Raw genomic sequence first — 22,957 nt, forward strand, 5'->3', positions numbered from 1 at the left:
GTCACCTAGCTGATAAACTTGTTAGACAATTTTTAAAAGTTTAAGAAAACATGGGTTCTTAATTGAAGTTGTTGGTCATCTTTTGAAGTCTGTTTCTTAAATATGACAGTAGCTTCTGTGCTCTTCCTCTTTTTTATGCAGGTCCTGACCTTTTAGGTGTTGGCTCTTTACTGAAGAAATACACTGCTCTTCTGTGCACACACATTGGTGATATACTTCCTGTGGCAACCAGCATTGCTTCTACTAGTCATAGGCATTTTGCAGAAGTATCTCGAGTTGTGGATGGAGATTTAACAGGTAGGTTTTTCTATGCTGCCCTCCTTTTCTCCCCTTCTATGAAATGACAAAATTACATTGTGGGTGTTCTTGAAAGTTTTACGTATCTGAAAAAGAGTCAAATTAATCTTTTGGTTGATGGGAGAAGAAGAGAGTGAATCTGATGAAGAGAGCAAGAACTTTGTACTAAAGCAGTAATAGAAGGTAGAATGTATTGCCTAGTGGTTTACTTTAATGATGCTTTAAATACAGGTCTTGAATTAAATCTGAACACCTTCTTTTTTTTCTTTCCTCCTGTTTTTTTAGGCATTCTTCTTCCAGAATTGGTTGTTTCTATAGTGTTGCTACTCAGTAAAAATGCTGGATTAATGCAGGAAGCTGGTGCTATCCCTCTGTTGGCTGGCTTGCTAGAACATCTAGATAGATTTAACCATTTAGCCCCTGGAAAGGAAAGAGATGACAGCGAGGATTTAGCATGGCCAGGAATAATGGGTACGTACTAGTAGCATCTGGAGTATTTATGTTTTTGCTAAGTAGCTGTATAGAAATGGTGACTTTATCAACTACTCTCAGGAAGAGAATTCTACTTTAGAGTGCAAATTTTTGTTAATCAGTTCATGTGGCAGTATTTCTGTCATTAAATTCTTAAAGTTACGCATAGAGGTAGGATTAAGTAGAGTACAGTGCAACTTTTTAAAGAACTGTTTGTACCATTTTGCATTTTGAGTGTGAAAAGTTGCAGTGGAAATGAGTAGTACATTACACATTTTGATGCTGAATTCTACCTGTGACAGAAAGTGTAACGTGAAAGCTTTGAAATAGAGACATTGTCTTTGCCCACTGCACTTTTATATAATATCACAGTATCACAGTATCACCAAGGTTGGAAGAGACCTCACAGATCATCAAGTCCAACCCTTTACCACAGTGCCCAAGGCTAGACCATGGCACCAAGTGCCACATCCAACCTTGCCTTGAACTGCCCCAGGGACGACGACTCCACCACCTCCCCAGGCAGCCCATTCCAGTGCCCAATGACTCTCTCAGTGAAGAACTTTCTCCTCACCTCGAGCCGAAATTTCCCCTGGCGCAGCCTGAGGCTGTGTCCTCTTGTTCTGGAGCTGGCCACCTGAGAGAAGAGAGCAACCTCCTCCTGGCCACAACCACCCTTCAGGTAGTTGTAGACAGCAATAAGGTCACCCCTGAGCCTCCTCTTCTCCAGGCTAAACAATCTCAGCTCCCTCAGCCTCTCCTCGTAGGGCTTGTGCTCGAGGCCTCTCACCAGCCTCGTCGCCCTTCTCTGGACACGCTCAAGCATCTCAATGTCCCTCCTAAACTGGGGGGCCCAGAACTGAACGCAGTACTCGAGGTGTGGTCTGACCAGTGCAGAGTACAGGGGCAGAATGACCTCCCTGCTCCTGCTGACCACACCATTCCTGATGCAGGCCAGGATGCCACTGGCTCTCTTGGCCACCTGGGCAAGAAAATTGTGCATTTCTGACTTTGGGCATTTTATTGATAGAGGGAGGAATGAAACATGGTTGGCATAATCTAAGAGAGCTAAAAGTAACACTGATAGTGTGGTATGTTGGGGAAGGCAAAAACTCATCAAAAATTCAGTCTAATAGGACAAGTTTAGGTGAGGCACTTGTGTGTAAATGTTAGTCTGATGTTTCTTGCCTAGATGAAAGAGTTTATTGATACCTAGATTGGAAGAGCTCTCGTGTATGTAACTTTTATTGAAAATCTGTATTTAGACTGAAATTAAATACGCAACTAATGTGTTCTGGGCAGGCATGTAATAAAACTGAAATAATTTGAAGGGCAAAACAGCTAGAGCAGTGATTTGCCAGAATGCTGGTTGTTCCCCTCTGCTTCCAAACAAAGCAGCCGTACGGTTGAGCAGTGCTGCGTCTTTGACAGCGTGACATTAAAGAATTATAAAAGCTACAGCAAACAAGACAATTCAGTTGCACAACATGTAGACAGAAATACGTGCTCCAACTTTTTTGAGCTGTTTTGACTTCACATGTATCAAAAGAGAAGTGGCCTTTGAACAGATGTAAAGAATTTGGTTAGGGAACTGTTAAAAGAACCTGAGGAAAATCCCTCTTTTTCTGTTTATCTGATGATAAATTCTCAATTCTGTTTTATACCTTTAGGTTCATTTTTTACTGGCCAGAGTAGCAGAAATAATGAGGAGGTGATGCTTATACGTAAAGCTGATCTAGAGAACCACAACAAAGATGGAGGATTTTGGACAGTGATTGATGGGAAAGTATATGATATAAAGGACTTCCAAACACAGTCTTTAACTGGCAATAGCATACTTGGTGAGAATCAACATCTTAATTAAAGATAAAATTTACTTCTGTTTCCAAACTAGATGGCATAAACAGGTTTTCAACATCATACTGACTGACTACCTCATTCTTCCATTAGCTCAGTTTGCAGGTGAGGACCCAGTTGTTGCTTTGGAAGCTGCTTTACAGTTTGAGGACACACGGGAGTCAATGCATGCTTTCTGTGTTGGCCAGTATGTGGAGGTAAATATGTTAATATTAACTGACACACCTAAAAATTCTTGTTGGAGCTCAATTCTAGCATTCAACTTATGTTTCTTTTAATTAGCCTGACCAGGAAGTGATTACAACACCAGATCTCAGTACTTTGTCATCACCTCTAATAGACACAGAAAGGAATTTGGGTCTTCTCCTTGGACTACATGCTTCCTATCTGGCAATGAGCACACCACTTTCTCCTCTGGAAATTGAATGTGCCAGTAAGCAGAACTTCATTTTGAGCTTAAATAAGTGATAAATATTTGTCAGAGTATGCAATAAAAAGACACAGGCCAAATAAATTAACTGGAAATCTAACACCTCTTTAGACTGTCTGGAATAGGTCTTTAGTTTTAAGATTAATTGCCACGTTCATCAAGGTTCAGTAATTGAGCAGTATTTAAATGGGTAATTATTTTGAAGAGTTAAATATCCGGAATTTCACAATATGCAAGATGAAGAGAATATGGCAAGAGAAAGGAGACTGTAGCAAAGGTACCTCATTAATTTGCGTTCAGTTAAGAGTGGCTGAGGCATCTGGTGTTGGTTTCCATCTTATTGAGTATCTTAGTTTGTTAAATAGAAGACATAATTTAATAATTAATTTCAGAAAAAATAGCTAAGACCCTATCATCTCTGAACAGGTGATGGCTACACAGTTACTTAATTGTTTCTGAATTGCAGAACCCTTTTTTAATGGGAAAAAGTTTCAACAAGTGGAAGAGCTGTTAAGTGTTGTTTGAAACTGTATATGCGTTTTGAGTCAACTGTTGATTAAGCTGTTAAGACTCACTAAAATACATATCTGTATTTTCTTCTAGTATGGTTGAAGTCCTCTATCTTTTCTGGAGGTTTGCAAACTAGTCAGATTCACTACAGTTACAACGAGGAAAAAGATGAAGACCATTGCAGTTCACCTGGTAACACCACCCCAAATAAATCAAAACTCTATTCACATCAATTAACTTTGAGTGACCATTCGCAACCTTTTCTCCAAGCTATTGCAGATAATAATATTCAGGATCACACTGTCAAGGTAAGCCCTCAGTAGTTGTGTTCTCAAAAAGTGTTACTTAAAGGTGGACAGGAGTGGCCTGAATCATTTTGTAGGTAAAAATTGTCTAAAAGTAAAACATTGAAAAAGTTATTTCAGAATTGCTTTTGAAGAAAGGAGTGGTTGAATACTACTACTGGATATGATTTCTGTATTTTGCTTGATATTTTGACAATTCATTATATTATCTTGGAAGTTTTGAGTGGGAGAACTGAAAAGTATGAGTATATTCTTACAAAAAAATTAATTATGTGTTACTTTCCATACCAAGTTTTAGTAGTATTAACAGACTGTGCTCACCTCCACTTGAAGCAGGATGGGATTGTCTTTGTTCAGGTGTAGGTGGATTTTGTGCACCAAGTGCTTGTCTGCCTTGTCTTGAAAGGTCCTTTATACCTTGGGGTTCAGATTTCACCTAGGCGGAGTTGTGGATATACATTGATAACTGTCTTCTGTAATACCTTTAGATTTTGTAACCCTTTGAATTCAGCTTCTTCATGAAAAGACAAACAAACAAACCCAAAAACAATCTTTGAAAGGGTAGGATAACAATAAGAAGTCAGGGGAAGACCATTTAAGGAATGTCTTAGTTGACCTTGCTGTCTCAGAAGGAGATAAAAGCAGTAGTACCTTTGTTCCTTGAGTCGTGTTGCTCTTAATACTAGAAGAATGATACAGGGTGTTCTTTGTGCTATTGGACTTTATTTCTCTATATTAAAGAGTGCATACTGTGTTACATCTTGCTTCTGAATGTTAAGATTGTAGAGGTTTTGTGTTATATAAATGCTGGCTGCATTATTTTGGGGTTCCATTTAATTGTATTTAAACCCAAAAGGTAAATATAGCCTGCTGTTTGGTTTTGTAGGACTTCTTGTGTCAAATAGAGCGATATTGTAAACAGTGTCACTTAACAACACCAATCACGTTCCCTCCTGAGCACCCTGTGGAAGAAGTAGGACGTTTGTTACTATGTTGTCTTCTGAAGCATGAAGACTTAGGTAGGTGAATTTACAGTATTGCTGTCCCAAAATACATTTTGGACCAGTTTAAAATCCTGAGAGATGGTTTTAGAAATGCATATTCAAAGATTGTGTTTTCCCATTAAGGTCATGTAGCACTGTCTCTTGTTCATCCTGGTACCCTTGGAGTTGACCAAGTAAAGCACAAAACCTTACCAAAATCTGTAGTGGATGTGTGTCGTGTTGTCTACCAAGCAAAATGCTCACTGATTAAGGTAAGCCTCTTACCTGCTGAAGCTGAGATTATTTTTTGTTTGAGTTGTCTTACTGAAAAGTTTTGTATAGCTCATTTTATTGTATAACAAACTGTAACATCATCTTTCAACGCCTCTTCTAGACCCATCAAGAACAAGGACGTTCTTACAAGGAAGTTTGTGCTCCTGTCATTGAGCGTTTGAGATTCTTATTCAATGAGCTACGCCCTGCAGTTTGCAATGATCTCTCTATAATGTCTAAATTTAAACTTCTGAGTTCCCTGCCCCGATGGCGGAGTGTAGCTCAGAAAATAATTAGAGAAAAACGGAAAAAAAAAGGTAAGGCAACAAACATTAATGTTATATCTTCTGTAAACAATGAAAATCAACCTACTTCCAGGGTTTGCTACTCTGTTTTCAACTCTGGTTAGCTAAAGCATCAAAGCCAGTATCACAGTATCACCAAGGTTGGAAGAGACCTCATAGATCATCAAGTCCAACCCTTTACCACAGAGCTCAAGGCTAGACCATGGCACTAAGTGCCACATCCAATCCTGCCTTGAACAGCTCCAGGGACGGCGACTCCACCACCTCCCCGGGCAGCCCATTCCAGTGTCCAATGACTCTCGCAGTGAAGAACTTTCTCCTCATCTCCAGCCTAAATTTCCCCTGGCGTAGCTTGAGGCTGTGTCAGCCATTTGCTTTCTGCTCAGTTTTAGAGAAGTTTTCTGAGTCACCAGGTATGCATCAGTCCCTATAGCAAGAACAGGCAGACAAGAGAGTTGAGTTTAGGTGAGACCTTCTTTGTATTCTAGTGTATTAAAGATGATCTGTCAGTGTCAGTCACTGTGGTTTTAGTAAAGTTGATGTAGAAATGGTATCTTAGTAAAAAACATGCTTTAGTAAAGCAGTGTATTCAAATAACTGTTTTACTGGGAGTAAATTAATGTGATGAATAAACAGCAAGGTACTTTTGAAGTTGACCTTCAAAGATAAAAGTGGACTGCAGATATTACCAGAGATAACAGTAGTTGATCACAGAGTTCACCAAGAATACATTTCCATTTTATTACAGGTAGATGTTAAGTATCCTGTATGTTTAGACTACAACACAAACCTAGAAAAAGTGAAACTGCAAAGTGTTACCAGATTATAGGAAAGGATAATTCTTTTTTCATGTCTAGTGCCAAAAAAATCTGAATCTGCTGATGTGGAGGAATCCAAAATTGGAAATCATGAGAGTGATTTAGAGGAATCGTGTGTGGTACCTCACAGTCCTGTACCTATAGATAAAAGGCCAATACCAGTCAAATCACCCAAGGTAGGATATCAGGTATTGAATCCGCCTTGTGAATAAAAATAACAAGAGGAAAATATTACTGCCTAAAGCATGATTGCTGTAATTTGACACTTAATATGCTGTAATGGTGTTTGATATGTATAATTAAGTATGGTGCATTCTTTTAGTGAAAATAAGCTCATGTATGGCATATTTAGAATATATAAAGATCCTCTCTCTAATTTTTAGATTCTTGATAATCTTAGAAGTGTTCAGTTAAAGCTTCACTTCAAAGTAAAAGGTAGTGGTGGGTTATTTCTTCTGTTTTGAACATCGGTGTATTTGAAATTTTATGCAACAGTTGTAAACAAGGCAATGAGCTACAAATAATTCTAAACTGGTTTTGAAGAAGCTTTCTTTTTTTATCTCGCTCATAGTATTTTAAGTTTATACATGGTTTTACATGAAAAGAACTAGTATTTTCAGTAATTTAAATTATTTAAAGTGTTTCAACATGCTACTTTACTGTTTTGCAGGATAAGTGGCAGCCAATTCTGAATACAGTTACAGGTGTCCACAAATATAAATGGCTGAAGCAAAATGTCCAAGGCTTGTATCCACAGTCTGCCCTCCTTAACACCATTGTTGAATTTGCACTTAAAGAAGAGCCTGTAGATGTAGAAAAAATGAGGAAATGTTTATTAAAACAGGTAAGATGGATGAAAATGGGCTTGCATGTATTAGCAGTTTGCATATGACAGTTAATTTTTTCTTTCTTTTGTCCACTTTTGCAGTTGGAAAGAGCAGAAGTTCGTCTGGAGGGAATAGATACTATTCTGAAATTGGCAGCAAAGAACTTTTTGCTCCCATCTGTGCAGTATGCTATGTTCTGTGGATGGCAGAGGCTTATTCCAGAAGGAGCCAATATAGGGTAAAACTTCTCGTTGCTTTTGCTTTTGTAGTTCTTCAGTGAGAACCAAAAAAACACCAAACAACTGATACATATATATGTCTATATATTTCTTTTTTTTTTCTGTGAAGGGAACCTCTTACTGACTGCTTGAAGGACGTTGATCTGATCCCACCGTTCAACAGAATGCTGCTAGAAGTAACGTTTGGGAAGTTGCATGCATGGGCTATTCAGAATGTCCGGAACATCCTGCTAGATGCTAATGCAAAATTTAAAGAACTAGGTGAATCTCATTTTGTTGCTGTTGACTGGGAAGGGAGCAGTATTCAATTCATATTACTTTTTTTTTTTTTTTTTTTTAGTTCCCAGGAGGGTTCCTAAAATCTCTTTCCTTAGTTTGTATTGAAAGTTACTTTGACTTTCTGTCTACCCATTGTTGTTCCAACCCTGTTACCCCAACCCTCCCTCAACTCTTTTCAGTGGTTAACAGTGTGTTGCTGATTGCCCAGCAACAGCTGGTTGATTACTCATCAGTAACATCTTACCATTAAAATCTAAGTTATAAAAAGTTAACAAACAAATCTATAACCTGTTACCTTGTGGCTTCCAAATGTCAACTGTTTGTCTTATTTATTTTGTTTTTTTAATTAGGTGTGCAGCCTGTTCCTCTGCAAACAATTACTAATGAGAATCCAGCAGGACCAAGTCTTGGAACTATTCCACAAGCACGTTTTCTGCTGGTTATGCTTAACATGTTGACACTGCAGCATGGTGCTAATACCTTGAGCCTCCTCCTTAATTCTGGCATGTTAGCATTGACACAAACAACGCTGCGACTGATAGGTATGTGATCATCTTGTTTCTTGTTTGGATGAAAGATGTGTTTTTTACCAGTTAGTGTACCCAAACTACAGAATTGCTTTGCTTCTTAAACACAGTACTTAATGCAGCATTTATTTGGTCATGATTTTTCTCCTAAGCCTTTATTTTGGCCATCCTTCAGTAGAATTTAGGAGTGATAGTGTAGTTTTGGTGGCAACATGAAAAATCATAATCATAGAATCAACCAGGTTGGAAGAGACCTCCCAAGATCATCCAGTCCAACCTATCACCCAGCTCTATCTAGTCAACTAGACCATGGCACTGAGTGCCTCATCCAGTCTTTTCTTGAACACCTCCAGGGATGGTGACTAGACTAAGAACTACTTTTCTTTGCTCATTATTTCATTTGTTTTACCTATTAAAACTGTTCTCAGATTGCATATTTAAGGTGGAAGCTTCCTTTGTTTTGTTAGAAGAAGTCCCGTAGTGTTTATTGCTGTAATTCAGGTTCTCTTTCTCTCTTGGTTTTCTTAGATAATAGCAAATTGTTGTTCTTATAACTTGTGCTTAAGTAGAACACTCATAAGCTTTTAAAAAAAAAGTCTGTTAGTAGAACCATTTAGCCATGGACTCATCGTTGTGATGTCTCTATGATTTGTCACTTGTGGTTTTGTGCATTCAAAACCTTTATATCCTAGTTTCCTAAAAGCTCACCTCGTTATATCACTGTATCTGACCATTTTTACTTTTATATTGCAGATCATATGAGCCTTGAAATGTGACGAAAGTCGGTATAAAAACTTGTAGCTGATTTTAAGTTTTTTTTGTGTGTTGTATTTTGCCTCTTTAGGACCTAGTTCTGACAATATTGAAGAAGATATGATTGCCTCTTCTCATGGAGCTTCTGCCACAGTCCTAGAAGAGTCAAGAAAGGAAACCACTCCTGTTCAGCTCCCTGTGTCTGGACCAGAGCTGGCAGCCATGATGAAAATTGGTACCCGAGTGGTGAGAGGTGTGGACTGGAAATGGGGCGATCAGGTACAAATTCTTTCATACAGATTTGGGTGTGCCAAAATCTGAAGTTTCCATTCATTGAACTGTCTGAATTCCATATTTGAACTGTAAAGAGCCTTTTATGTTTCAGAGACTTGGAGAATTAACAAAATATATTAATTATTCATTTAAGCTTTTTTTTGGATATGATAGCTCTTTTTCAGCGAGACTGTTCTGATTCAGGATTTAACAGGAAACTGGGTCACTCTTTTTGCTACAATATTGTACACTGCCAACTAGATGTGTATGGCACTTGCATAGCACATAGTAAAATGTGCTGTAAACATAAGGAGTGCTGCAGTTTACTGGAAGTGTTTTTCTGTGAAGATTGGGAAATGCTTTCCAGTTTTCTGCCGGATTTTGAAATACTGTAGAATGTTTACTGCCTAACCATTAGGTTAGCAGCAAACAAGCTCTTATTTTATGAACTCTGGATAAGAATTAACGTTGTTGATGGTATAACTTAAGCTTCTCTCTTCTGTCAGGATGGGCCTGCTCCAGGCTTGGGTCGTGTGATTGGAGAATTGGGAGAAGATGGCTGGATTAGAGTGCAGTGGGACACTGGAAGTACAAATTCTTACAGAATGGGGAAGGAGGGAAAATATGATCTCAAACTGGCTGAGCCACCACCAGCAACACAGCCTACAACAGAGGATTCCGACACTGAGGATGATTCTGGTAAAAAAGAAGTAAAAATGGGGGCAGAATATTAGTTGAATCCCAAATTCAATTTAGCGTGAAAAAACTTCTTTCACGGGGGGAAATGGCTCATGAAAGAAGATTAAACTAGTAGGTATACATCTCTGACCAAAATGCTTTTCAAGATATCTTTACTGTGAGGTAGGAGGATAGAAAGTGTAGTAACACATATTTATAGGGCAAACTATTATCTGATCGTATTGACACCAAGAGGTGTACATTTTAATGTATGCTGATGCCATTCTAAAATACAGATTTTATATGGCTTAATTAAACAACTCATCTCACTACTTCCCTGTTCTTGGCACTGCTTTTGAAATTTCTGTTAAACTGCATACTCCAGAATAATGTGAAAATAGCCACACAAGAAACCTGGTTTATATTTTGCTCTTGCAGTTGGAAATAAGGAATCTTCTTCATGTCAAAATGTCTTAAAAAGTACAAGAACGTTACTGGTTTTCATTCAGAACTCTGTGAAATAGCTTAACTTAGTATTAATGTATTTCTTTACCTTTTGTGTCTCCTCTCAGAAGGGGAACAAGTTGAACGGAATCTCCACCCCACTTCCATGATGCTGACAAGTACCGTGAACCTGTTGCAGACGCTGTGTCTCTCTGCTGGTGTCCATGCTGAAGTCATGCAAAGTGATGCTACTAGAACTTTGTGTGGCCTACTCCGTATGCTCGTGGAGAGTGGAACAATAGATAAATCAGGTATCTTAACACAGAAGCATCTTAGTCAGCTATATTCTTCTGTTTTGTGGTTTGTTGTCTTGTAATTTTGTAAATCTTTTGTTACTGGTTTTTAACCCAAAAAAGCAAAGGCTAGAATATGCATTTTCAGAGCTTTTAATATCTTAATTCTTAACAAAGGCAATATAAGTGTTCTTGAATGTTCTTGGAACGTAAGCAGTAAGAACTGCAGAAGTGAATGAGATGTTGCGCATCAGTATGTGTATGGTTGTCTTGAACAATGAATTTCTTACCTTTCTTTTCCTGCTTAGAGACAAGAGTATGACTGAGTATCTCATATTCATTTCTGTAGCTTCTTCATAATTTCAGAAATAGTGATGCTGACTACTTTGAAATGAGTAAACAGTATAAGGGCAAGAGTTGTTATAAAGATTTATTTAATAAAATTAATTACAGGCTTTAAACCTGAAGTTAATAGTTGATGTAAAGACAGTGGAGCAGTTCAGTATTACAATTTGTCCAAAAAAGCCCAGTGTAGTATATAAAGAATTATCTAGCTGGTGGAGAAGTCAACTGTTACATGTGTATATCTTTTTGTTTTTAGCTTCCTTGCCAAATAAATTAGTTTATAAAGAACAGCATAGGAGTTGGTGCACGTTGGGATTCATTCGAAGTATAGCACTCATGCCTCAGATGTGCAGCACTCTTAGTACATCTCAGTGGATAACTTTGCTAATGAAAATTGTTGAGGGGCATGAATCTTTCACTGCTGCTTCACTACAGAGACAGGTAATGTGTGTATTTCCAAATTTACTTTGATAGGCAATGAATTTGTAGAGTTTAGTTGTACTTAAGAAAAAAAATCTTGTAAAATACAGATGGGATATATCCTTAAATCAGTTTTTCATTAAGTAGAAAGAGAGATAATTTTTTTACAATTATACATCTGTAGTTCATTCAGAGCACTACAGACTCCCTTCTCCATTTGTAAATCCAGAAGTTTTGTACAGATGACAGGCCAAAACAGTGTTCTGGAAATGTATTCTATAAACTCTCATGTTTTGTTGCAGTTGAAAGAATAAGAGAATAGCAAAAAGATAATTAGGAAAAATGTGCAATTTTGTTTTGAAGTTCATCAAATGTGTGTTATCAGCTGTCCCTCATCTTTCCATGTAAACTGTTGTTATTATTTTAATTGCCGTCTCTCATAGAAGCTTCATCTTTGCATCTTTTGTTGGTACTGTATTTCCTTTGTCCCCTTTTCTTTTTCCCTTCTTTTTTTTTTTCCTTAGCATCTTGTAGTGCCTTTTTCATGAGACTGAAAAGCAACCTTATGGACTAAGTCTTCCAAGTTTTAACGCTTGGGCATCAAAAGATCTTCTTAATTTTTTTAACTAAAGCCTTGCATCATAAAGGCCTGTTTGTTTTTGTCTGATGTTCTAGCAAATTCTTGCTGGTATTTTTAATATGATGAGAATTCTGTTATAATTCAGGACTTGTGTTAGTTGTCTGTGCTGTTCAGGGAATACTCTAGAGAACTTAGCATTCATCATGTACCAGCATCTAAATTAATAACAAGAAAAAGACAAGACTTTGAAGTTTTAGAAAGATGTGTTAATGACAGATATTTACAAGAAGAGAGGTCTCCTCACTGTTATTGGTCACTTGTACTGGTCTTCTGGGTAGAAGATGAGGAAACTCAAACCCTGAAATACTCCTGTTAAGAATTTGCAACTCCATTTGCTTCTTCATACTGCGGCACTGCCCCTTTTCTGTGTTCCTTATCAGTCGTGTGCTGAGTGTTGAGGTTTAGAGATGCTAGCCTGTGCCTTCTGTACTGTGTTAGAGTGCCCCAGTTTTACACTAACTACTTTTGAGTGTCACTGTGGGGTTTTTTTTGCCTTCTTGTATCATTCAGACTTATAACTCATGGTTTTTAATTATCATACCTTCATTGCAGAATGTTTGGAAGCTTTCATAATGAAATAAAAAACTCTCAAGTCTGCAATCTGCAAACCTTCCCATTCTGTATTCCTGTTTCTTTCCTATATGTTTTAATCATTTACGTTGTTTCTCAGTATGTGTTTGTCTCATGTCCTGAGTATTGAAGAGGTTGGGTTTGCTAGTATATGCTAATAAAGTTTCTACTGACTTTGAGCCTCTTTTAAAATATTCTTTAGCAAACTAAACAGAAGATCAGTAGCTCTGTAATTTCACATCTGGAAAGAAATCAGCATTATAGAAGGAACTACGAAGGAAATCGAACTTTTAAAATGTCTTTCTTCAGTGCTTCACTTATTTAAGGATTTTTAAGAAATGTTTTGTGACTAGAATGGAGTAACATGAATTTTTTAAAATCTTTTTTGTAGATCCTTGCTGTACATTTATTGAAAGCAGTACTTCCATCCTGGGATAAAAATGAAAGGTCAAGAGACATGAAATTTCTTGTGGAAAAGCTGTTTGGATTTTTAGGCAGCCTACTTAGTACTTGTTCTTCAGATATCCCACTACTCAGAGGTAGAGGAACTTTCCCTCAGAGGGTTATTTTTTTGTGTAGAAAATGTGTTTGTTAAATGGATAATTGTTGTGCAATTGCTTTGTCTTTCCAGAATCTACTCTGAGAAGGAGAAAGGCCAGGCCCCAAGCATCTCTAACTGCTACTCACAGTAGTACTTTAGCAGAAGAGATAGTGGCACTGCTGAGGACACTCCATTCGCTCAGCCAGTGGAATGGACTCATAAACAAGTACATCAACTCTCAGCTAACCTCCATCACCCACATCTTTGCAGGAAAACAGTCAGAAGGGGTAGTTTCCACGTTTTAAAATAAGCTCATTTTTATAGCAATATTTATTTTGAAATGATAAATATTAAATGTTTATAAGCAATATTAAGCTTAATTTTGAAACCATATATATTTTTTATATATATATATGTATTTGTGTTGTAATTTTTAAATTGAAGTATGCATGATTAAATTTGTGTTTTAAAGCAGATAGTAGTATATGTTTTCTCCCTACAGTTTATTTTACTGTTCTTTGTTAGGCTGTGTTGGATGACTACTTTCCTGACACAGAGAATCCAGAGGTGGGAGGCCTGATGGCAGTATTAGCAGTGATTGGTGGCATAGACAGTCGCTTGAGACTGGGTGGACAAGTAGTTCATGATGAATTTGGAGAAGGCACAGTGACACGCATCACCCCAAAAGGAAAAATCACTGTACAATTCTATGACATGCGAACATGTAGAGTGTGCCCCCTCAATCAGCTAAAACCAGTAAGTTGATTCTGTGATGATTTAATACAGGGAATCTGTGGTTAACGACTCCAATATGGTGCAAAGGAAATATTTGTTCTTTATTGGGTAAAGGCATTGACATTCAGGTCTCTGAATGCAATCTAAGAAGGCACACATGTGAATCTCTCTATGGCCTTTTTTGTTGAGAAGGCGAAAGGAGAATCGGTTTGAGCTGAAGCCCTTTGACATGAGGTAAAATCCAAAGTCATGACAGTGTGATGTATAGCTCTTACATGAGAGAATCTTACTTGGTTGTATTTAACTTTATTTACTAATGAATATAGAAAGTCTTGGGAAAATTTATTTGAATCTTAATCTCAAATTGGCTAGTGGCCTTAGTGAAAGCATAGCCAAAGTACCTAGGCTGCTTCAGGGACTGCAGTTCCAGCTTGTTCTGACTCTGTCTTGCCTTTTTTAAACCTCATAGACCTGCAATTGCATAGTATAAATACAGGCTTAAAAGCTAGCCATTAAAAATGTGATGGTTTGGGCTCTTACCTGCCCCCCCCCCACTTTGTATTTGCCCCAGCTAACTCAGACGGACCCTGGGAATATAGATGAAGCAATTTATTTACAGCTAGTAGAATTTACAAGCAGCTATTTACAATATATACAGTTATATACAATTATATACAGAAATATACAAAGGATAAACAATACAAAAGCACAACTCCCCTCCCAGAAACCTGAGTCCCCAGGAGGGGCTTTCAAACCACCCCAACACCTCCCCCGGCCCTCTCAACCTTACCCCAGTTCTCAGGAAGAAGAGAGGTGCAGCCAAGAGGTTAGGGAGCAGGGTTAGAAAGCAGTGATGTTAGAAAGATGTGTCTCGGTCTAAGGCAAGGGCAGAAGAGAAAGACAAAATGGAGAAAGTTTGCTACTTCTTCCCAGAGCTCTCAGCGAGACTGTGAGAGAAGTTGACATCAATTGTTTTCATTTCACTGCCGGTTATCTAATTCTTGTACCAAAACATTCCAGCTTGCTTCAAACTAGCACAGCTATATAGGAAAAGAAATCCTCTTCAGTTGTTCCTGATCAAAGCAATAAGCTGAATGTTACTTTTTCTCTTCAGTTAATAACCACTGATGCTTTTAATGGTTTTGTAAAATTCAAGAACATACTTAACTGCATTTTTTTCTGGTTCTTCTCTCACTGTCTAGCTTCCAGTTGTGGCTTTTAATGTGAACAATTTGCCTTTCACTGAACCTATGTTATCTATTTGGGCTCAGCTAGTAAATCTGGCGGGAAGTAAAGTGGAAAAACAAAGAATGAAGTCTCCCAGTCAGAGTCTTTCAGGTACAGTTGGGTGTTGTTCGGGTTTTTTTTTTTGGTTCTTTTTTTTGTTTGTGGTTTTTTTGGTTGTTTGGTTGTTCTTAGGGCTTTTATTTTGTTTGTTTGTTTCTAAATAGATCAGTATACTCCCAAGAAAAATATTTCTAACAGCACATGTAAATAAGGAAAAGAGTTTTCTGGAACCTTGCCTTTTTTCTTAGTTGACACTTAGTTGCACTTAAGTAGAATACCATTTCTAATTTGGTGAGAAAATGTTTAGGTGACTTAGGGCTGGGCTTATTGTACTGAATTGCTTAAATTAAGTGGATTCTGTAACATCTTAACTACACTTGCTATGTTATTTATCAGTTGTATGGTTGTCCATGGTGTGAAAAGTAGGGAGGTAGTGTCATAGAAGTCTGAAGATGCATCCAGGTGCTGTTCAGACTATCTCATATCGTCAGTATTTCATAGACTTTTATAGTTAACTAAGATGTAGACTCATTTTTGAGCTGTCTAAATGGTAGCCTTTATCCTCTACTAGAGCAGATTCCTAGTGCTAACAGCTGTTTAATGTTTCTAACAGGTCAAGTGGATTTGGATCTTCTGCGATGCCAGCAATTAAAGTTGTACATATTGAAGGCAGGCCGAGCCCTGCTTTCTCACCAGGATACACTAAGGCAGATCTTATCTCAGCCAGCTGTTCAGGAGTGTGCATTAAATCCTTCAGGTATTCTCAAATATAACCTGAGTGGGCTGCTGTTTGTTTAGATGGTAGATAGAGTTTGTGACTATAGCTGTTGCTGATGGCAGTTGGAGGGTAGAAATTAGGTTTACCCTCTAAAGATTGAAAATTAAAATTCAGGAGTGTTTAACCTTGTATATTGGAAACTTTCTAACTTGTTAACTTGTGTTTTAAAGTGGGTCAGGGGTTTGAAGTTTGACATATTTGAGTTAGCTCAATTTCTGAGTATTCTAGTCAGTAAGCTTTGTAAGTAATTGTAAGAAAACTTAGGGATTTCTTGCAGTGGTTTCCTTTTCTGCATCAAAGCTTAAAGTGTGAGCTCTCAATTAGTTATTCCTTGTGCTTTACATGCTTTGCAGTTTCCAGTGAAACAATTGCATATTACAAGATACAGTGTTGTGAGCATACTCTGAAAAGGAGTTTAAGAAATTGTAATTTTGGTATTTTGACTTCATCCTCTACATACATTCAGTCTACTTAAAAATAAATAAAATAGCTTTCATATTTCAGTGTAATTATTGATGCCTTTATAATTTATGTTAGTTCCTTGGGCATTTGTGAACACTGTAAAGGCTTTAAAAATATTTGTCTTATTTGTCTTGCATCTAAAGGTTTTTTGTCAGCTGCCAGATTTTAAGTCAATAGAATAATCAGTTTTCTTCCCAGAAATGTAGCAAGGGTTTACTTCTACAGCATGAGTTTACCTCTCTAGCATGAGTTTTTAAGAGCAGAGGAGCAGCAGAAACCCCAACGTCCAACTTCTCTTTTTTTATTGTTTTTTAATTTTTCAGCTAGAACACTATAATTAGATGAGGACTATTAACTGTTTTGCTGTTGTTTCAAATATGAGAACTTTCTTTTGTTGGAGTTAAAAGAAGAGGGAGAATGGTTTTCGGAGGCAACAACAGTAAATATCTAGAAGATCTGAATTTTTCTGCTAACAGGAATGCAAAATAAAATAAGAAAGCTGAAGAATCATCAGCCACTTTGTTCAAAGAAGATATGCTGTTTTCAAAGGAGCAATGAATACTTAAATGTAGCTCTTCCCAAAAGGTGTATTAGACTCAAGCCAAAAAGCATGCATTGTTTGGAAACTAGTGAGATCACTGGTTGTCTGTATAAAGTGCTTTATCCTGGAAAACCCTCTTTATAATCATCTTTTATAATAATCTTTTAAAGATGAACTCAGAAGACAGTTGTGCAAATTCAGTGTCTACTGAGCAATTTTCTGCTTGACATGTTTTAGGTGTATTTTAGGAAAATGATTGTTTGTTTTTAGGTTTCCCATTTGCGTTTTTTCTATGAAGATTGTGCCACACATGGTTTAATCTTAAATGCACGAATCCTGAGGATGACAAATAAAGTAAAGTAAAATAAAGTAACAGAGTGTTTAATCAGCTAATAGCCCCAGAATAACTCTGCTGTCTGATGTGTATTATATGGGTTTGGTTTAAAATAATTCTTTTCTTTCAAGAGGATGGAGCAGTTGCCTCTCCCGACATAGGAGATATGTCTCCGGAAGGACCTCAGCCTCCCATGATTCTTTTACAGCAACTTTTGGCAGCTGCTACGCAACCATCACCTGTGAAAGCAATATTTGACAAGCAAGAGCTTGAGGTAGTCTTTGTGTTTTCTGCTTAGTAACCTAATAAATAAGACTTTCTTATTCATATTCCAATTGAAACTTGTTGAGGCATAGGTTTTATTACAGAACAACACTGAAACATTTTTGGGCAAATAACATTTAATTTTCAGTTACACATACCCTCAAAAACATAACCAACGTGCTTGTTTTACTTTTTTTTGTTCTCATTTAGGCTGCTGCTTTGGCAGTATGCCAGTACCTGGCTGTAGAGTCTACACATCCTTCAACTCCATTGTTTGAAGACTGCAGCTCTAGTGAAGCTACAACACCAATCACAGTGCAGCATATCCGACCCACAAAAGTAAAGAAACGCAAGCAATCTCCGATTCCACCCCTTCCCATTGTAGTTCAACTTATGGAAATGGGATTTCCTAGAAAAAACATAGAATTTGCACTAAAATCTCTGTCTGGAACCTCTGGAAGTGCTTCTGGATTACCAGGTATTTGATTTTAGTTAAGTCAAAGATGTTGGAAGCAGAAGGAAAGTTGGGAGCAGTTTAAAGTGCTACTTAAAAGGGAGTGATTGTACTTCTCTTTTTTGCATGATATTGTAAGAATGTTAGAGATTCCCTTAGAAATGGACTAAGTTTGGTTTTTGTATTAGGAGTGGAAGCCTTGGTTGGCTGGCTGTTGGATCACCCTGATGTTCAAATTACGGATCTCTCTGATGCTGATACTATCTCTGATGAATATTCCGATGAGGAAATAGCAGAGGAGGTAGAGGAAGCTGAAGCCGCTTGCCCCATGGTGAGTATCAGCTTACTAAAACCTAAGTGGTGCTGCAAAGTTTTGTGCTTCTTTCCTGTTGTGAACTTAGAGTACAAAGACATTGTGCTGTCCCTAGCTCTCCAGACTGTAGCAAGGACTGCGTTTGTCATATGTTTCTAAGGCATATTGTAACAAGAAGAAACTATAGATACCTATGTATGAGTAGCCTTTGGAATGCAAGTAGATCTTTCACTAGTGTTAGCTGTAGGTATCCCTGATAGCTCCAGTCAGTTTCATGTAAAGTAGACAATGTTACTGTATAATATTTGTAATGGACTCTTTTTTTTTTTCTTCCTTTTTTTCCTACCTGCCTCCCTTCCATTGGTCTGAAAACCAACAAAGATCTCTGAAACAACTTTGATTTTTTTCCTTATAAAAGTGATTTTTACTTATTAGTGATGATGTTACATGTGTTTTCCAATCAAAACAATTCTAGGATTCTATAAAATGATCTTGACAATGCCACTTGGGTGTGATGGCTTTAATGTGGGTTTATATTAATCTTTTCTTGATTTTTGGGAACTCTTTCAGTAGGGATTTGATGATAAAATTAAACTGGTTCTGTATTTCTACTTATTTTGAAGGGGTTATGTTGAGTTTTCTGGCACATACGGAATTTTGTAGTTGAGAGAAATGTGTTATATTTTGAAGAAAATTGACCTGACATTGAGTTCTGGTATATTCATCAGTATTGCAGTGAGAAACTGTGCTACATATTCCTTAAAAAACCAAAGGAAAAATAAAATAAACCCTAAAAAGACACCACTCCACCAAAAAAAAAACCAACAAACTCAAAATCCAAACAAAATAACAAAGTAAAAAGCCATTAAATGCTGAAAATGGAACAAGGTTTTCTGAAAACTCACATTACAGCTGCAACAGTTCTTTTAAACTTTAAGTTAACCAATTCTTGAATAATTTCCAATAACTACAATACTGTTGTTATTCATCAGCTTGCTTTTCTGAGACAATACTTTAAATCCCACTGTATTATGTGACAAATAATAGTAATGTACTTTAGATAAAGAGATTACCATTCACCACTGGGAGTTCTTATTTTTTTATTTTCCTTTCCAAACAAATAGCTTAAGAAATTGAATAAGAATGTGTATCCACAAGGCTAAGTAAATTGCTCACAAATCCTGCTTGTTTTAGCTTTCTTTGCCAAGCAGATTTCATAAAAGCCACTTGGAACTTGCTTCATACCTTTTGAAAATTTGCAGCTGTGTTCCTTGGCAAGTAGTTTTAGAAACTAAACTTTAAAGTAAATCTTATAGCTATTGTGATTAGCCATATAGCCAATGGACTTGTTGAATATCTTCTCTATTTTGGCATGCAACTTATATGTACTTGAGTTTGTTTGGTTATATTCAATCTCTGCTAACAGTTTTACTTAATTGAAACCTTTTTTTTTCCCCCCACAGTCAAGTGGTGCTATTGTAACTGAGAGCCAGACCTATAAAAAAAGAGCTGATTTTTTAAGTAATGATGATTATGCTGTATATGTGAGGGAGAATATTCAGGTAAGCATGACAATCAAAAGCTATATTGAAACTAACTTCCTTCTGGTGCAAAAGTCTTCACATATCTATGGCATTCCATTGTTGCCTTTCCTAGGTGGGGATGATGGTTAGGTGCTGCAGAACCTATGAGGAGGTTTGCGAAGGAGATGTAGGCAAAGTTATTAAGTTGGATCGAGATGGATTGCATGACCTGAATGTACAGTGTGATTGGCAACAAAAGGGTGGAACTTACTGGGTCAGATATATCCATGTTGAACTTTTAGGTAAGTTCATTGCTAACTTCTTTCTAATTAAAAAAAAAAGAAAGCTACATTAAGGGAGTTTTATTTTTGGAAGGGGAAAAGCCACTCACCATGCATTTGTTCTTGCATCTGCTAGGATTCCCACCACAGAGTTCTGCATCTCATATCAAGATAGGTGACAAAGTGCGTGTGAAAAGCTCTGTTACCACACCCAAATACAAGTGGGGGTCAGTTACTCACCGAAGTGTAGGAGTTGTCAAAGGTAATGTATATTCAAAATGGGGCATGGGGAGACAATAAAACTGGAAACTATGTTGAGTTTTTGTCATGTTTACGGACAGAATCTTCTAGATGCACTTATAAATCACACTGGGTTGTGGAATATGATAAGAATCATAGAATCTGTGTTTCTGTGATGGTTTAGGCTGTAACCCGCCCCCCACACTTTTGAATTTGCCCCAGCTAACTCAGAAGGGCTCCAGGAATATAAATGGAGCTATTTATTTACAGCTAGCAGAATATACAAGCAGCTATTTACAATATATACAGTTATATACAGAAATATACAAAGGATAAATAATACAGAAGCACAACTCCCCTCCCAGAAACCTGAGTCCCCAGGAGGGGTTCTCAAACCACCCCAACACCTCCCCCTACCCCTCTCAACCTTACCCCAATCCTGAGAAAAGAATAGAGGTGCAGCCAAGAGGTTAAGAAGGAAGGTTAGTGGCAGTGAGGTTAAGGAGATGTGGCTAGGTCTGAAGACAAAGGCAGAGTGAGAGCAAAATGGAGAATGTTATCTAATGTTTACTTCTTGTTCCCAGACTTCTCAGTGGGACTGTGAGAGAAGAGACACAACCATATTTTCCTTTAATAGCCAATTATCTAGTTCTTTTCACCAAAACATTCTAGCTTGCTTCAAACTAGCACAGATTCTTACCATATTCTGCAACCCAGTGTGATTTAAGAAAGCATAAAAAGCTCTGGAGAAAGTTTATATACACAGACTCTGTGGGAACCTGTGTTTTAGTATGTTCATCTGCTTTTTTAGTGTCAAGGTGTAAGACATGTTATGGAAATGATCTGTGGGGCATAGGTTATTTGAAGAAGTACAGATTTTGGCTATACTATTATTTGTGCATAGAAGCAAGCGCTCTCGCTCTCTCTCTTTCTCTGAAAAATCAGTCAAAGCGTTTAAATAGAATAGTATATGTCTTTAAATAGCCCTTAGAACTCCCTTTGCCTCTGCCTGTTTCCAGGATATCTGATAAGGCTGATACATAGTTCCATTAAAATAAAAGATTACTTTTGAAAATAACTTTTATAACATGTTTTTACTTCGATATTACACTGGATACTTTCCACTTCATATTATAGATATTTGCAGCACGTTGTATTTTCTGCATGTTTTTATCACAGCTTTTAGTGCCAATGGGAAAGATGTCATTGTAGACTTTCCTCAGCAGTCTCATTGGACTGGCTTGTTGTCAGAAATGGAACTGGTCCCCAGCATTCATCCTGGAGTCACGTAAGTGATGATTTACTTTTGTCTTAGAGTATGTTTTTACTCTTTAACCTTGTTGTCTTGATTCCATTATCTGGACTTGTGTTGCAGTTAACTTGTACCATGGAAACTGCTAAAAATATGTTTATTCATTGTTCTTTTGTGAAACCAGGTGTGATGGCTGTCAGATGTTTCCTATCAATGGGCCCAGATTCAAGTGCAGAAACTGTGATGATTTTGACTTCTGCGAAACCTGTTTTAAGACTAGGAAGCATAACACTCGACATACGTTTGGCCGAATAAATGAACCAGGTAAGTTCTATAATCTAGGAGTTTTGTAGATTAATTGAAAGAGCATTGAATTAGTGGTTTTGCTTGTTTGTTTTTTTTTAATAAAAGCTTTTTAAAATTTCAACTCTTAAGGAAATTAGTGTTTGGTCTGACCCTCTAGACAACAAAATGTTTTTAGCAGATCATAGTACTGCTGCAGTTGTATATGGTAGACTCCACCAAAACATCAGCATTTAAACTTTATTTATTTAAAGTTTGAAAAAAAAATACAGCTATGTGACAGTAACTCTGTATTGTCAAAAGAGTGTTTTCAACTATACTGAGAGTGGAACATGTAATTTTTCTAATCCTCCTATCTTCTAATACCAGCCTAAATGCAGATGCAGCTTGAAATACCTAAGGTACCTCCCTACACTCCAATTTCTGTTCAACAGTTTTGCTTATCAGAGTGTGATGTCTGTTGCCTCATTTCCTCTGTGATAGTGGAGACTCCAGAGCAGTGTGGCAGGAGGAGGAAGCCTTTTGAAAGACTCATAATCAGATTGCTTTTGTTTATAGCCAAGAGTAGGTGCAGCCATTTTAGCTCCACCAAACTTTTGGAGTTTTCATTCTTAAGCAAAACTTACCTGACACGGTTATTTCTTTCCTCTACGTCTGCCTAAATATCACTCTGATCCCTAGTGTTTGCCAGGTGATGCCAGTGTCTGGATTAAACTATTTACAGAGTCAGTCAAACTGATTTGGAAAATGACTAAGACTTATTCCCTACTAGAAATCATGAAGCATGCATTGCATGTTTGTGATGATTTGTCCAAAGGGCAAGAAAGTTTCCATTAATAAACCAGTTAATATGATTGTACAGCTAGTATGGTGTGACGCTGCAGTCCTTCCCGTTTCCCTGGATAGAATAGTTCATATAGTCTTTTAGTCAGTCTTTCTAGAAGCTACTAAGGTGAGTGAAGTAGAAGTGTGGTTTTTTTTTCAGGGAGAATGTCAGCAACTTGTGAAACCACCTCAAGGACAAGATTGTAAATTTTTGAGCCTTGTAGTTTAACTGTGTTTATGATCCAGTTAAGCTTTTTTGTTGAGGGTTGGTTGTGGTTCTTTTTCCT

General features: G+C 37.3%; 1 protein-coding gene across 3 annotated transcripts in view; it reads left to right on the top strand.

Annotated features, from left to right (window-relative positions):
• The window catches only part of HERC2 (HECT and RLD domain containing E3 ubiquitin protein ligase 2), a 118,017-nt gene that overhangs the window by 49,564 nt on the left and 45,496 nt on the right, over window positions 1–22,957 (top strand). For all 3 annotated transcript variants that reach the window (XM_064143509.1, XM_064143510.1, XM_064143511.1), the window contains 31 exons: window positions 142–297; window positions 583–768; window positions 2,439–2,609; window positions 2,719–2,822; window positions 2,908–3,058; window positions 3,659–3,873; window positions 4,757–4,889; window positions 4,998–5,125; window positions 5,248–5,443; window positions 6,289–6,425; window positions 6,920–7,093; window positions 7,178–7,314; window positions 7,425–7,576; window positions 7,945–8,136; window positions 8,966–9,153; window positions 9,654–9,846; window positions 10,398–10,580; window positions 11,164–11,348; window positions 12,929–13,076; window positions 13,169–13,365; window positions 13,604–13,834; window positions 15,016–15,151; window positions 15,714–15,857; window positions 17,347–17,489; window positions 17,690–17,957; window positions 18,122–18,264; window positions 19,710–19,808; window positions 19,903–20,071; window positions 20,187–20,312; window positions 21,470–21,578; window positions 21,727–21,866. In XM_064143509.1, coding sequence (XP_063999579.1) covers window positions 142–297; window positions 583–768; window positions 2,439–2,609; window positions 2,719–2,822; window positions 2,908–3,058; window positions 3,659–3,873; window positions 4,757–4,889; window positions 4,998–5,125; window positions 5,248–5,443; window positions 6,289–6,425; window positions 6,920–7,093; window positions 7,178–7,314; window positions 7,425–7,576; window positions 7,945–8,136; window positions 8,966–9,153; window positions 9,654–9,846; window positions 10,398–10,580; window positions 11,164–11,348; window positions 12,929–13,076; window positions 13,169–13,365; window positions 13,604–13,834; window positions 15,016–15,151; window positions 15,714–15,857; window positions 17,347–17,489; window positions 17,690–17,957; window positions 18,122–18,264; window positions 19,710–19,808; window positions 19,903–20,071; window positions 20,187–20,312; window positions 21,470–21,578; window positions 21,727–21,866 — 5,034 coding nt within the window. The remainder of the gene's footprint in view (window positions 1–141; window positions 298–582; window positions 769–2,438; window positions 2,610–2,718; window positions 2,823–2,907; window positions 3,059–3,658; window positions 3,874–4,756; window positions 4,890–4,997; window positions 5,126–5,247; window positions 5,444–6,288; window positions 6,426–6,919; window positions 7,094–7,177; window positions 7,315–7,424; window positions 7,577–7,944; window positions 8,137–8,965; window positions 9,154–9,653; window positions 9,847–10,397; window positions 10,581–11,163; window positions 11,349–12,928; window positions 13,077–13,168; window positions 13,366–13,603; window positions 13,835–15,015; window positions 15,152–15,713; window positions 15,858–17,346; window positions 17,490–17,689; window positions 17,958–18,121; window positions 18,265–19,709; window positions 19,809–19,902; window positions 20,072–20,186; window positions 20,313–21,469; window positions 21,579–21,726; window positions 21,867–22,957) is intronic.

This window comes from Pogoniulus pusillus, chromosome 5 (genome assembly GCF_015220805.1).
Source record: "Pogoniulus pusillus isolate bPogPus1 chromosome 5, bPogPus1.pri, whole genome shotgun sequence".
Taxonomy (NCBI): domain Eukaryota; kingdom Metazoa; phylum Chordata; class Aves; order Piciformes; family Lybiidae; genus Pogoniulus; species Pogoniulus pusillus.